At 37.7% G+C, this 14,905-nt stretch overlaps 1 protein-coding gene across 1 annotated transcript in view; it reads left to right on the top strand.

The window, feature by feature from the left end:
- Positions 1-9,697, top strand: part of ANXA3 (annexin A3) — an 86,841-nt gene extending 77,144 nt beyond the window's left edge. Inside the window, exons 11-13 of the mRNA XM_077143061.1 lie at positions 782-840; positions 2,710-2,832; positions 9,289-9,697. Of these exons, the coding sequence (XP_076999176.1) occupies positions 782-840; positions 2,710-2,832; positions 9,289-9,348 (242 nt within the window). The 3' untranslated portion in view covers positions 9,349-9,697. The remainder of the gene's footprint in view (positions 1-781; positions 841-2,709; positions 2,833-9,288) is intronic.
- The last annotated feature ends 5,208 nt before the right edge of the window (positions 9,698-14,905 follow it).

Here is a 14,905-nt window from a genome sequence, read left to right as displayed (position 1 = left end):
TATGGAAGTGATTGTGTTGTGATAAATAGAATCGGTTCCCACAGAATTTTCTAGTCCTGATTATTTTCACTTTATTTAAAGGGTAATTAACTTATTAATGTTTTGCCAATTTCTGTCTTCTTGTTTTATTTCTGCTTTACTTGTTATTTCAAAATGAAAAATGGAAAGACTTTGCTATTTGAGGGGATGACCAGATTTAAATTACAGGCAGCAGTTCTAATGCCATACCATAAATCTATTTGTGGGGTTGGGGGTGTGAAGTGGGGTGTAATTACTTTCCTCAGCCTATAAACTCTAATCCAGACATTTAGGAGAAAAATCTTGCCTCTGAAAAACTTGGTTTTAAATTGAACTCTGTTGTCTCTTCTCACCTTATGAATTATTTGGAGCAGCATCTCTGCAGTCTTTGGGCCCAAGTCATTCGTCAGTAGGCAGAGATGTTAGACAAGGAGTGATGGTACACCCTAGGGAGTTATCAATGCAAGCGTAGGTGTACAGTGCATCTGGGAGCTACAGATGAGTCACACACTGTGGGAGTTCCTTTGGCAGGTACTTTTGTATTCCCTATGGCTAAAGATAATTGCTGTGCTGAAGTTCCATGCAAATGTGGCTTATAAATCTTTAAAATTCAGGTTAAGCATCATTCTTTCATTCTACAAAAGAGCCAGTAGTGGGGAGGGGGTAGACTGGAATGGCAACCAGAATCTTTTTTTTAAACATATTGTAGATTAGCCCAATTTTTATTAAATGAAAGTGAATATTGCTTTGCTTTTTATAACAGTTCATTGTGTGAGAAACACACCAGCTTTTTTAGCCTCAAGACTCCATCAAGCTTTGAAGGTTGGTCTGGAATTTCATATGCATGCTTACTTAACTTCCTTCAAAAAGAACGTTTAATTGATGTTTAATATTGATGGGATTTCCTGTTCCTTTCTACTTTGATGAGTTCTCTTACTGTAACTAATATGTCTACTAATTGTCTCTCATAGTTGATAGTGAGTATTCTAATCAATACAGAGATAAGTGCAGTGAAGTATTGGCTAAATTATCTCCCCCACTTCATAGTTTTTTCGACGGCAGAACTTGCTTTAGAATACCAAGCTTCAAACTTGACCTTTAGGTCCTATGACCTCTCAAGCTTTGCCCCATTTGAAATAACCAAGTAACCTGTACATGGTGTTGTAGGTGTATGTTTCTCATTTGAGCTCAGCTGCTCAACAGGAGCTCCAAGCGTACTGGAGTCTTTTCTTGTTCTTTTGCTTCTCTAGATCTTAGCACAGTGCCTAGAAAAGATTAGATGCTTCCCTCAGTTTCCTTACCGGCCATTCTATGGAGGTCCCACATGTACCTTCAAAGTTATGTCCAGAGTGAACACATCACCTTACCACCCCACCCCACCCCCCACTCCCAAGTCTGCTCCTTCTCTATTCAATCATTTCAGTGGACAGCCCCACTAAGAACTAGCTTTGCCCAACTTTACCAAGTCTTGTCATCCTACCTCCTTCTGACTGTGCTTAAGTTTCTGTCCTTTGTCTATGCCAAATCTACTCCAGCCTCAAAGTCTTTGCATTTGTTGCCTTTTCTGCCTGGAGAATGCTTCTTCCAGACCTGCCAGCTGGCCCTTTTTGATCTCTCAGGTCTCAGCCCAAACTCCTGAGACAGGCCTTCCCTGACTGCATTAATTAAATTGGCTCCCTTCAATCACTCTGCACTCCATTTCACCTGTTTTATTTTCTTCATAGTTCTTATTAATATATTACATAAACAATTGGTTGTTGCTTTACTCTCAGTCTCCATCCACTAGAGTGTAAGCCCAATGGAGACAGAGATAGTATCTCCATATCCACAATGCATGGAACAATGCCTTGCAAATACTAGATGCTTGAAGAGCATTTGTTGGATAATCAAATAAATGAAGTGCCGACATCCAGCAAACTGCCCCATCAGAAATCTTGTGCTTCTCCCTCTCCCTCATTCTCTTCAAATGCTGGATGGGTCCCAAATCCTCTAGTCTTATTCCCTTATCCTTATCTCATTCTTAACCGCCAACCCATTCTTCATACCACAGTTAGCATGATCTTCTGTAATGACAAGTCTCGTTGGACCCCAACATTCTTATGTTTAAAAGATTGCAATACTTCTCCACACTTGGGATGAAGTCAGAATTTCATTTCATGGTTTACAAGGTCTGGCCTTTCCAGACAAATCTCCTGCTATCCTTCCTCATTATTTACATATCCTTGATTGTGGCTTCCTGTCTTGCCCTAAACCTTAACACAAGCTGTTTCCTCTAATTAGAGGAAATATGAGGACCATCCCATCTTCCCTGGCTGACTAGTCAGGTCTCAGTTTTAATGTCACTTTCTCAGACAGACCTTTCCTAATTCTTAATCTATTGTAGGCCCTCTTGAGATATGTTCTTTAGTAGCCAATATATCCCATTTATCAGACTATGTGGTGATGTCTTCTTGCCTGAATCCTTTACAAAATTGGAAGCTCTGGTTTTCAGCATTTAGCATGATATTGGCATAGAGTAGGTGCTCAGTAAATATTTCTTGAATAAATTATGAAATTTGATGGCAGGTAAATGAAAAAGCGTCAAGTGGTTGAATATTTTGCACACCATTAGCTATTTCTTATAAATATAGATCTATGTGTTGTTTTGTGATCAATGAGATGTGTATTGTCAACACTTGCATTTCTAAACAGGGTGCTGGAACTGATGAGTTTACTCTGAATCGAATAATGGTTTCCAGATCAGAAATTGACCTTTTGGACATTCGAGCAGAGTTCAAGAAGCACTGTGGCTACTCTCTGTATTCAGCAATTAAAGTAAGCCTCCTTTTGAACAAAGCAAAATACATTTTGTCTTCCTCTAGCCTCCTCTGATCCTTGTATGTCTTAAAATTATGGAGATATATGACTTAGATTTCTCTCACTTTGTCAATGTGTAAATGGTTTTCTGAGTTTAAAATTATTGATAGTGAATTGGCCCTTAAATGTAGTAACTATTTTTCAGTTCTGAAATCCCAGGCACATAATAGGTTTTCAGCATTCTTATTTTTCATTAGATTTATTGACCATTAATTTTCCTTCTTTTATGAATTGCATATATAAGTTGTTTACCTATTTTGTATATTTCAGTGCTTTTATTTCAATGCTTTATTATTTATTTCAGTGTTTCTTTATAACAATATAAAAAATATTTCCTCTTTTACAAAAGAAGAGCATGGTTTTGCAGCTGGGAGTTCTTTTCATGTCAGTGTGTAGGATGGTTTTTCTTTCTAACAGCTCTGTAACATTCTGTTGTGTGTTTGTGTACCCAACACATCAATGGATTGTTTTGGCTTCTTGCTGTTACAAACAATGCTGCGATTTGCAAACACCATTTCATAAGGTACAGATATGTTTGAAGGATAAATTCTCAAAAGCAAGATTGCTAAGACAAATATAAAGGCTTTTTCAATTTTGGTAGGTATTATCACTTACCCTCCATTTTGCCCTTTCATGAGGAATGTATGAGCTCCTGTTTCTCTACAGCCTTAGCACAGAAGGTGTTGTCAAACTTTTGTTTTTTTACATTCTGATAGATATATCTTAGTGTAGTTTTAATAGACATTTTTCTTAGTATGAGTGAAGCTGAGCATATTTTCATGTTTGAAATACCATTTTTATTATTTTTTTTATAATGTCCTTTTTAAATCCTTTGCCCATTATTTCATTGGGTTTTGTTCTTTTTGGCTAATTTCTAGGATGTCTTTTCATTTAAATCAGATTAGCCTTTTGTCTATGAGATAAATTATAAGTTTTTTCACCCAGTTTGTTCTTTGTCCTTTGACTTGACTTACTGTGTTTTTCCCATGCAGAAGTTTTGCATCTTACTTAATTGAACCTATCCATCTTTTTGCCTATGGTAATTGGATGTTTTCTTTCCAGTTTGGTCCTTTGAATTTCCATCATTCTGAATAAGAATCTTCCTAAAATATATTTCACTTACTCCTTTCTGTTTTAAAGAAAAAAACCAATTTTCATTGTTCTCAGCTCTTAGTTGATAGGATTACACATGTAGAAATTCCAAAATAAATTACCAACAAATTATTAGAATGAATAAGGAATTAAGGTTGGTAAAATGTGCAAGAGGTTCCCTTAACTTAACAGCTCATGGTTCCAGAAGTCATGGTCCCAACAGGAATGTGGCAAATAGTAAATGATGATGGAGGGAAACGGCTGGCCTTCAGGCCTGCCCAACTGACTTCTACTGAAGAATTTTTTTTCTACCTCAGCACCCAGATGGCTTATGAAAGTCTTCAGTAAATGAAAGATCGAGATTGTTAGTCGAAGCTGGTTTCTGAAACAAAGTGGTAGAAAAGGTTGCTGTGTGAGGCTTTCGGAGAAGCTGTCCTATGTCCACAGCCACATTGAAAAGGTTGAGTCCCGGGCTGGTTTTGCAGACCTCCTGCATGTAGCTCGGTGGCATCTTTTCATACCTCATAGCCTCATCCACCTTGAGGAATATCTTGGGAAAACTCATGTATGAGGGATGTTAGTTCCATTGTAGTGAAAGACTGATCAAAATCATCAGAATCTCAGAGGCGGGAGCCTGGATATGGCATTTGCTCTTAGCATTCAGGATCCACAGTATGTCCAGGCTGTACCTATGACCCTACCTCCCCCGACCCACACTCACTCCTACCCTCTCCCCCACCCCCTTGTCCCAGGCTGGCCCCTCCTATGACATCATATATGCACCATGGGACTAGGGAAGCTACCTGGCACTAACTTCCCACCAGCCCTTCTGCAGCTGTGAATAAAGAGCTACACCCAGCCATGGCTGCTGGGACATCTTGGCTTGGACCACATTCCAATTTAACCACAAGGAATAGCTAAAGGCTGTGGCCCCCAGACTTAGCTCCTTCCCTTGCCAGTGTAGTTACCTTCCACCAGCTATAAACACTTACCCAGACCATTGGGCAGCCATCTGGGGCTCTACAAATGGATTTTGAATGAATGAATCAAGAATACAAGAAAGAACATAAGGGAATCAACTATCTATCCACCCAAATCTTTCCTTCCTTCCCTCTTTCCTTCCTCCCTTCCTTTTCCCTTCCTTCCTCCCAACCTTCCTACCTTCCATCCTCCATTCTTTCCTTCCGCCTTTCCAGAAAGAGATGCAGACATAAAGTTGAGTTGAAATTCAGAACTTATACAAAAAGACACCTCTCAGACTGTGCCTGGGACTTAGCAGAGATTTTCTCAACTGCTCACACTAAATTCTCTTTGAATCAATCTTGACACATTACAGTAGTTTCAGTCATCAGAGGAAGGTTCAATAAAGTTTACTGTATTATACTTACTAAGGCAGAAAAATAGTCTAATACATTTTATAAAGATTGTCAGTACAAAGGTTGAAACACAAAAAGGGCTTTTGTCTTGCCCTCAGCAAACCAAGAAACTAAATTAGAAACTCTCTGTCCCTCAGTAGTCTAGGTAATTGAGGCTTACTGTATTAGGAAACATTTAAACACTGCATCTTTTGATAGAAAAGAAAAACCTGTCACTGAAGAAGTCAGTTTGTAATTTGAAAAAATATGAGGTTTCTTTATTTCTCTTACCTAACTTACATTAAGTAATATTATTTTTTACTACTGAGCAGGATCTTTACAGAGGGTTAAGTTTTTGTAGTTTAGGGGCTAGATTTCCATTTTGTTTATAATGGCAACATTTGCTCTCTTTCTTCTGCCTATTATTTGGACATTTCTCATTAATATCTTTTTCATGTGGTGATTGGTGAAGAGGAAGAGGGAAAGAAAACAAGAAATGAAAACAAACGTATCTTTGATAAGATATTAATGGAAAGTTGGATAGAATTGCATTTGTTGGGTAGATTTTCTTGATCAACAAATTAAGTGCCTACTTAATAAATAATGAACACAATTCCAGGCTCTTTGAGTGAAAACCTAGTGCCACTCTTAATGAACCATAATTTATGTCGAGACTTGAAGTAGGAATAAATAAAACAGGTAAAAGAAGATAATATGAAATAATATACAATTAAATATTTGATTTTGAGGTACAGATATAATATCAAAATTGAGAGGAAAAGGAGTTTGGGGTTAGATAGGGACTATTTCCTAAAATAATGAGTCTGGAACCTACCTTTCAGGTTAACAAGCATGGTTTTCCTGAGTGCCTGCTATGAGCCAGGTGCTATTCTGGTCAAAAATCTCAAAGGTGAATAGTTTGGAAACATATTTACATTAGGTGTATGGTGAGAAAGAAGTTAAAAGTGCTTGCTTGATCAGATAGATTGTCTACCTTGGAGGTATTGAAAAATAAAATCCAGGTGGCATGATGAGGTCAGTGAAAAGGATTCTTGAGAACAGAAAATATTAAAAAAGATATTTATTGAATGCATGTTATATGCCAGGCTCTGGGTAACAATTATAAGAAAAAAAAAATAAGGACATTTCCTGTCCTTATGGAAGTAAAAATATATGTAAAATATAACCATTTAAGGGCAAAGAAAAAAGATATTGTACTATATGATATATAGATGTGAGCCTATATCAGTGGCTTCCATGATGAAGTTATGATTTAGATCTGGAAATTGAGTAGGCATTAAGACAAAAGATGTGGAGGTAGAGAGTCAGGAGAGCATTCCAGTAAAAGGAATTGCAAATGGAAAGACCTTGTGGTCGGAGAAAACTTAATGAAAAGTAAGGCTGTGAGGACCAGATCTTGAAGGACCCTTTTGACCATATTGAAGCATTTGTCTTTAGCCTAAGAGCAATGGGCAGCCAAGGAGAGTTTTAAGCCAGATGTGTCACGATCAGAAGTATATTTTTAAAATATCACTGTGAATGTGGAGAATTAATTGAACATAACATAGAAGAGATGAAGGGGCAATGAGTTAAGAGGCTATTATATCTGTCCATATTAGAATAGCTATGACTAGGTTGGTTGTAATACAAAGACAGAAAAAGGAATAAGTCAAAAGATATTTAGAAGTTAAACCAAAGGGTATGAGAGGTGAGGAAGAGAAGGTGTCAAGGATAGCTCCTAGGTTTCTAACTTGGAAAAGAGATAGTAGTGCCATTCCATTGCACCAAACAAACCTGCAAGAGAGTCAGGTTTTAGTTTGTTGTTGTTGTTTTTTAATTTCTTGGAAGTGACTGAAAGAGTTCATTAGTTTGGTTTTCCATGTTTTGAGATGCCCTCACACCTCTAAGTGGAGATGCCAAGTAAGCAGTTTGCTGCATGAGGTACACTTCTAGAGTAAATTATATAATCAAGTAGTTGGACATGGATGAAAATACTCTAAGGATAAAATATAGAACAAGAAAAGAAGAAAGCTTAGAATTGAGATTTAAGGATCACTAAATTAATGACTGGATAGAAGAGCATGAGCCTATAAAGAAGACAGCGGTGGAGGTTCCAAAGAGGAGGGAGGAAAAGCCAGAACCAAGTAGTAGGACAGAAGCCAAGGGAAGAGAATGCTTCAAAGAAGGAGAGAGCAGCAATATGTAGTTTCCTATTGACAGAAAAGAAAGATATAGAAAAGTCCCTCAGTCAGTTGGGAATGATGATCATCAGACTTGATTTACAAAACAATAGGAATTAATGCCTTGGAGAGTATGGATTGCTGAATCGAGAATGAAGAAAACCAGTGTCTAAGCGTGAGAACCTAGACTAGATTTATTGTGGTCATAATGGAGAAGGGAAGAATCAGCAGGACCAACTGGATGTGGAAGGTTAAAAATGGGGTGAAAAATGTCCCCAAAGATGGGTCAGTGCTGGGAGGAAGGGCAAGCTATGGTACCATTGTTAGAAAAAGGTCAACAGGAACACCTAGTTTTATTGAAAAGTTTAAAAGACCTCATTAAGAAGCATATATTGTTATATGGTTTTTAAAACACATTAATGTTTTTGTGATAACATAATTTCTAAAATGCCATGAAAACAGAATGGGTATATTTATTAGAAGGCAAACGAGAATAGAGGTGGGAGAGCATTTGTTTAGTGCCTACAGTAGACCAGAATTTTATCTGTAGCTCTGTGCTAGACTACTTAGATACATTTTCTCAACTAAACTGTAAAACCTGTAGTGATTCTTCACACCTCTGACAAGGGATAGCTAGAGGGAGCTCTTTTGATACAAAGCTGGAGAATTGTTCACTTGCCAGGAGTTCAGATAGAATTTTACATCATGGCAGAGCAAAACTAAGGGAAATCACTGAGGGAAGAACTAAAATTTGTATAAAACAAGTCTATACATTAATGCCTATTGTAACTTATTAGGAAGTAATGATCAACCTTCTCACTGCATGACCTTTCTTCATTGTTTCCTTTACTTATTCTAATATTTACCCTAGTGACAGCTTTCCCAAATGTGAAATGTAAGTGATAAGAAGTACTCACTAGTTGAGGTGCCTTGTATAAAGTAAGAATTATGAGAAGTTTTAGGCAATCCAGACTAAAAGCTAAATTTTACCTCTCATCAAGTGTTTTGCATAGCAAACATGGTATCTTCAACCTCACATGGTATATTTTCTGAACCAAGATCTTTTTTGCCCAACCTAAGAAAGAGAAACTAAGGAACATACTCTTTGGGGATGATACAACAAGATGTGGTCCATTGTGCTTTCTTTTTTTTTCACATGGGCAGGCACCAGGAATCGAACCCGGGTCCTCTGGCATGGCAGGCACACATTCTTGCCTGCTGAGCCACCGTGGCCCCCATTGTACTTTCTAAAGGCAGGCAGTTTAGTGTGGTAGTTGAGCATCCAGGCTTCTTGGGTTCAAATCCAGCCTATGTCATTTTTTTCTCTATCTGATCTTGAACAACCTTTTACTTAACTGTTAAATCGAGATCTGTGTAGAATGTGTTGGTTATTATAAGCATTAAAATAATTAAGGGGCATTAAGCTCTTAGAAGAGCAAGTGTTTGATCTATATTAACTATTTTAACTGTAATTTAAAATTTTTCTGTTAGAAAATTCATATTATGTAATTAGCATAATCTTATTTTTTTTACACCCAAGTGAAATTTAATTTAGCTATTATCAGGAAGATTTTAAATATTATACATTGTAAAGAAGAAGCTGGAATATAATTGCACTTAGCTATGAATGAATGATAGAATTACAGAACCGTTTTATTAAATGATACAGGTCATGAGTCTCACACCTACGTGAACTCCCTAGTACTGTGAGATTTGATTTGCTTCATTTGTAAACTCATTATTTATATTCTTTCTGTTTTTCTCTCTACCCACCCCGTTCTTTGCAGTCAGATACTTCTGGAGACTATGAAATCACTCTCTTAAAGATCTGTGGAGGAGATGACTGAGTCAAGAAGATAATCTTCAGAGGTCGCTTGCTCCCAGGATGGACTTTTCCAACAGCTATGCTCACTCCTTTCTCACAGTATTTAAAAATATTAGGAACTGTAAGCAGCAGCCTCTTTTCCTAACAGCAGCTTTCAGTGTTCCATAATAACAATGACAAAAGGAATATTCTCGAGCACCTCATTCATAATGTAATAGTTTCTAAATGAAATTTTAAACAATTACTAAGGATCCACTAATATATCAAATAACATATTTCCAGGAATTAAAGTCTTTATACAGTTCTAAAACATTAAATATAAAGCAGGATAATAAAAGTTGTTGCCTTTGCTTCAGATAACTTGTCTGTTTATTTTTAGCATCTACCAAACTTATTTGGTGCCTGGTGCCAGCAACTAACAATATTTTACAACATGTTTTTGCTGTAAAAGCTGTTGCTGGTTAAATTTATCCATCATCTTATTAATCAATTTTACCTTTAAGAAAGGAATAAAAATTAGGCTGTATATGACCCTGGCCTGCCTTTCTAAACTGTGATCAAGCTGTAAGAGTGGCAATACATGGTAAGTTATTTCAGCCTTCAGCAAACATCTGCTAAACTATTAATCTAACCACTTCCTCTCTGAATGCCAAGCATGAATTGTGAATTGTGGTTGTTTCATGCTAAATACTACTTTCCCAGAATGATTATTTTAGAGTCAAGTCTCTAAGGTTTCCTTTTCCCCCAAAATAAGTTTGCAAAACTATGCATTAAAAAATCCCTCATGTTATCCTTTGAAAGGGTCCTGATGTGAAAAATTCTGACTGATATGAAAAATGAAGCAAAAAAATCATTCAGAGTTATTAATCTGGACTAGAAAAAAAATGATCATTCTTCAATAGTGCTGTGTAAGTTCAGAACTTTTAAACAATACAGTCCACTGGGTGAGCACTTCTGAGATCTATCAGAAAGAAAGAGAAGCTATTTCTTGTTCTAAGATTTCCAGAATGCATGAGGGCATACAGCACAGAGGTTTAGAGTCCAACACACCTCGCTTTGATTCCCTGCCCTCCCATTTATTAGCTGTGTGACCTTGGCAACTACTAAACCCTACTAAGGCTAAGTTTTCTCAGTGTAAAATGGTGATAATTACAATATTTACCTCTGACATAGGTTGTTTTTTTTTTTTAAAGATTAAATAAGATGAGGCCTTTGAAGCACTTTGCCCTGTGTCTGGACATGACAAGTGTTCAGTTACTGTTAAATATCATTATCATTGCCAAGCAGTATCAAAATTATCACAACAGCACTGTAGCCGTTCTCTGGCAGAATTCAGTTCACCTACCATGATGTTTTGTGCTAAGTGAGTATTGGGTACACAAAGAGGACTATGACTCATTTTTTTTGCCAAAGAGCTTAAAATCTGTTTTAGGAGAGAGACATGTACACATATGTACTGCATGCATTCAGGGAAGTGGCATATATAAGAGACAGAAGGAATACAGAGGCAGGAGTCTGGAATCCAGCCTACTGAAGGACACAGGCTCAACCAGCAGAGAAGAGAAGAGGCTCCCAGACGGGTAAAGTTACTCTCAAAGTCACAGAGTCATGGTGTGTGCAAGCTCTACTGAAGGTTTAATGTGACTGAGGTTTAAAGCACCAGAGAAGGTGGCAGGGGTCTGGCAGGGGCAAGATTATGAAGGTCTCATTTACCTTGTTAAAGAGTCTACAGACAAGGTGGAGTCACTGAGGAAGTGGTCCAGGAGGATTTCAATCAGGGAAAGGATGTCACCAAATTTTTATTGATCAAGGGGCAGGAAGAATGTACGGGCGAATAAAACTAAAGGCAAGGAGCCCCTTAGCAAGGAAGAGCTCTCCCACGTATACTTTTCCTTCCTTCCCTTCCTTTTACTTCTCTCAGTTCCTCCTTTCCTTCCGTTTGTTCTTCCCTTTCTCCCCTCCTGTCCTCCCTTCTTCCCTTCATTCTTTCTCTCTCTTTCTTCCTTTTCCTCTTTCTTTCTTTCCCTTTCTCTCTCCCTCCTCCCTTCCCTCTCTTTCTGTAACGTAATAAGCACTTGTGAAACCACCCTCCCACAAGGAAACTAAGACCTTCGCAGTAGCTTACTAAGAATCCTGCGGTCCTTCCCCTCCCCTCCCAAGCCTCTTCCCACCCTAGGTAACCGTTATGCCAAATGCCATGGTCGTTGTCCTCTTACTTTCCTTTCTGTCCAGTTTTTCTTCTAATTTTTTCCCTATATTAAGTCTCATGCGGTATATAATCTTTGAGACTTCCTTTTTTTACTAAATATTATGTTGTTAAACTTTATTCATATTGTTATATGCCATTTATTTTGTGTTGTTTGACTGCTGTATATCGTTCCATTCTACAAGTCACTGGTTCTCAACTGGAACAGTCCTTCCAGAGGACATTTGGCAACGTCGGAAGACATTTTTGGTTGTCATGGTTTAGGAAAGGTGAGTAGAGGCCTGGGATACTGTTAAGCATCCTACAGTGCACAGAACAGGCCCCTAAAAAAATTAATAGTTCTTATTGTTAATAGTTCTGAGTTTGAGAAATTATGATATAAACATACCATAATTTATTCATCTACTCTTCTGTTAGTGCACATTTGAGTTCCTTTCAGTTTTTTTGTTTGTTTTGCTATGAACATTTTTATACATGACTATTAATGTTCATGTGCAGGTGTTTCTCTTAGATTGATATCTAGGAGCTGAACTTCTGGGTCAGGTGGCATGTGAATGCAGAATTGTATGGGATGGTGCCAGGTTGTTTTCAAAGTGGATGAACCAATTTACACTTCTACCAGCAGTGTGAAAGAGGTCATGCAATTCCACATCTCTTCCAGTACTTATTATTGTCAGATATTTTAATATTTGGCCACCAGATAGTTTAAAATAGGATCTCCTTGTCATCTTTAATTTCCATTTTCATGATTATTAATTAAATTGAACATCTCTTCTTATATTCATTGACCATATGCATTTATTTATCTGTAAAATAACTGTCTTTTTTTTTTTTTTCCCCTCATTGGTTCATTTGTATTTTTCTCATCGTTCGGGCCCAGACCAAGTTTGTGCAGAGCACGGGCTGGTGTTGCCAGGAAACTGAAAATCATGCCAGGCACAGAAGTAGAAATAAATTTATTGAGACTCACAAACAGGAGAAGTTCTCCGGTGGCGATCCATGGTTCAGCACTCTGTGAGGGACAGTGGGCACAAGGGACAATATATGATTTTAGAATAAAGACATTCCATATAGTATGAGGACATCAGGCCTCTACTATAATCATTAAAGGGGCCTAAGACATGATGTTTTACAAAGATTAGTTTTTAATACTACGATACAGCCGGTGCCATTTTTACATCCTTGGTTATATGCTTCCCCCTCTGGGGACAATGTTTACATTCTTGACCTTTGCCTTTGGTAAAGCAGATTTGTTACAGGCTGTTTAGTAGGGGTCCTGGGTCCTAGGCCACCACACTCATTGATTCATCGTGGTTCTTTATGTAGGTTGGATTCTAACCCTTCATTGGTTGAACATAGTAAAATGTCTTCTCCAAGTTTATAATTTGTATTTTTAATCTGTTTCAGGTTTCTTTTGATAAATAATCTTTTAAAAATTTTAATATAATCAATTTTATCCTTCTTTAATAATTAGCACTTTCTAGGATATATTTGGGAAATCATCAATCTGTATCCTAAAGTGGTGGGTTAACTTTTTGATACCTTCCCATCAAGAAAATGGGTCTAAATTTCCCTATTCTTGAATCTGAGCTGTCCTTAGTGACTGGCTTGACAAATAGTATATGGTCAGAAGTGACCTTCTAGGGTTTCCAAGACTTAGTATAAAGAGCAAAAGCTGGGTTCTTTGAACCACTCTCTCTTGGAGGCCTGAGTGTTGATGCAAGAATTTTGGTTATCCTGAGACTGCCAAGCCGGAGAGGCTTGTTTTGGCTCTCTATTCAACATCCCAGCTGAACCCAGACTTCCAGACATCCCTGTCAAGATGCTAGACATCTGAGCTGGTTTGAAACTATTATGTACCCCAGAATAGCTATGTTTTAATCTTGATCCAATCTTGTGGAGCCAGACCTATTGTTTAGGGCAGGAAACTTTGATTGGATTACTTCCATGTGGCTGTGGCTTTTTGATGAGATGGAGATGTGGCTCCATCCATCCAAGAGGGGGTTCTCTATTAGTTTACTAGAGCCCTTTAAAAGGGGAACGCAGATGCAGGTGCTAGGAGAACAGTTACTTCAGAGCTGATAGAGACAAAGATGTTTGGAGATACTTGGAGTGCCAACAGAGAGAGCAGATGCCTGGACACAGGCAGAGCCGAGCAGACGGCATGTGCGCCTTCCCATGAGATGCTAAGCAAACCAGAACCCAGAGTTGTGTCTAGAAGCTAAGTGAAGGCCCACAGATGCTTAGAGAGGAAACACTGGCATCAGAAGCTGGAAGCAATGAAACTGGGAACAAGGACTAAGCAGATGACACCCATGTGCCATTCCATGTGACATACATTGGCCTTTTTCGAGTGAAAATATCTCTTTCTGGATGCCTTAGTTTGGATATTTTTCTGCCTTGGAACTGCAACTTGTCACATTAATACGCTTTATAAAATCCAGTTCATTCCTGGTATATTGCATTCCAGAAACTTTAGACAAACTAAAGCAAAATCTGAGCAAAATCATTGATAGAAGAAAAACTTTTCATGCAGTTTAGGATCTCACAGCTTTATTTAGGGATGCATGAATTGGGCAGCATCCCATTCAGAAAATAGAAGTACGCTCCCTTAAGGGAGTAGAAAGAAGAAGCCAATATAGAGCAAATGCAGAATCAAGTGAGGAAATGTTCTGATTGGCTGACATTAAGTTTCCGTTTTACTTAGAGGAGTCTTACAAAGTGGGGAGCATATGGCTGCTTAAGAACAAGGAAGTTAGCTGGCTTAGGAATGAGGACGTTAACTGGTATAAGAATGAGGAAGTTAGCATGAGATAACTGATTGACTGTATTTAAATTTCATTTTCTGGGCAAGCCAGGCATTTACAGGAAGTAGAAACTAGCTCAGATTTTTATTTTTAGGCTTAGGATGGGCACCTCCATGTAGGGCCTACTAGATTTTATTTATCACCGTTATCTTTCAGACAAGCCTAGCCAGCAGCTGAAAGCCACTAAATGGCTCTGTGAATTTCACACAGAATAGAAGAATCACCCAGCCAAAACCTGTCTTAATTCCCGACCCACAAAACTGTGAGATGTCATAAAATTTTTATGTTTTTAAGCCACTATGTTTTGGTATAGTTTGTTAGGCAGTGATTAATCACTAGGACACTGAAGATATAAAATAGAAAGGATGCTAGCTTTGTGTTGTATTTAGTTTTTTTGTTGATTTTGAATTCCTTAATCAATCCAGAGTTAATTTTTTTATATTAGTGTAAGGTAAGGATCTAATTTCATCTTCTTTCCATATAGATACTCATTCTTTTCCAGTTCCATTTATTGAATATTCCTTCCCTTTCCTATTAATTAACATGCTATCTCTATCATATAACAA

Source organism: Tamandua tetradactyla, chromosome 24 (genome assembly GCF_023851605.1).
Source record: "Tamandua tetradactyla isolate mTamTet1 chromosome 24, mTamTet1.pri, whole genome shotgun sequence".
NCBI classification, from domain to species: Eukaryota; Metazoa; Chordata; class Mammalia; order Pilosa; family Myrmecophagidae; genus Tamandua; species Tamandua tetradactyla.
The sequence above is the reverse complement of the archived record's forward strand: the minus strand, read 5'-3'. Positions and strand labels throughout refer to the sequence as shown.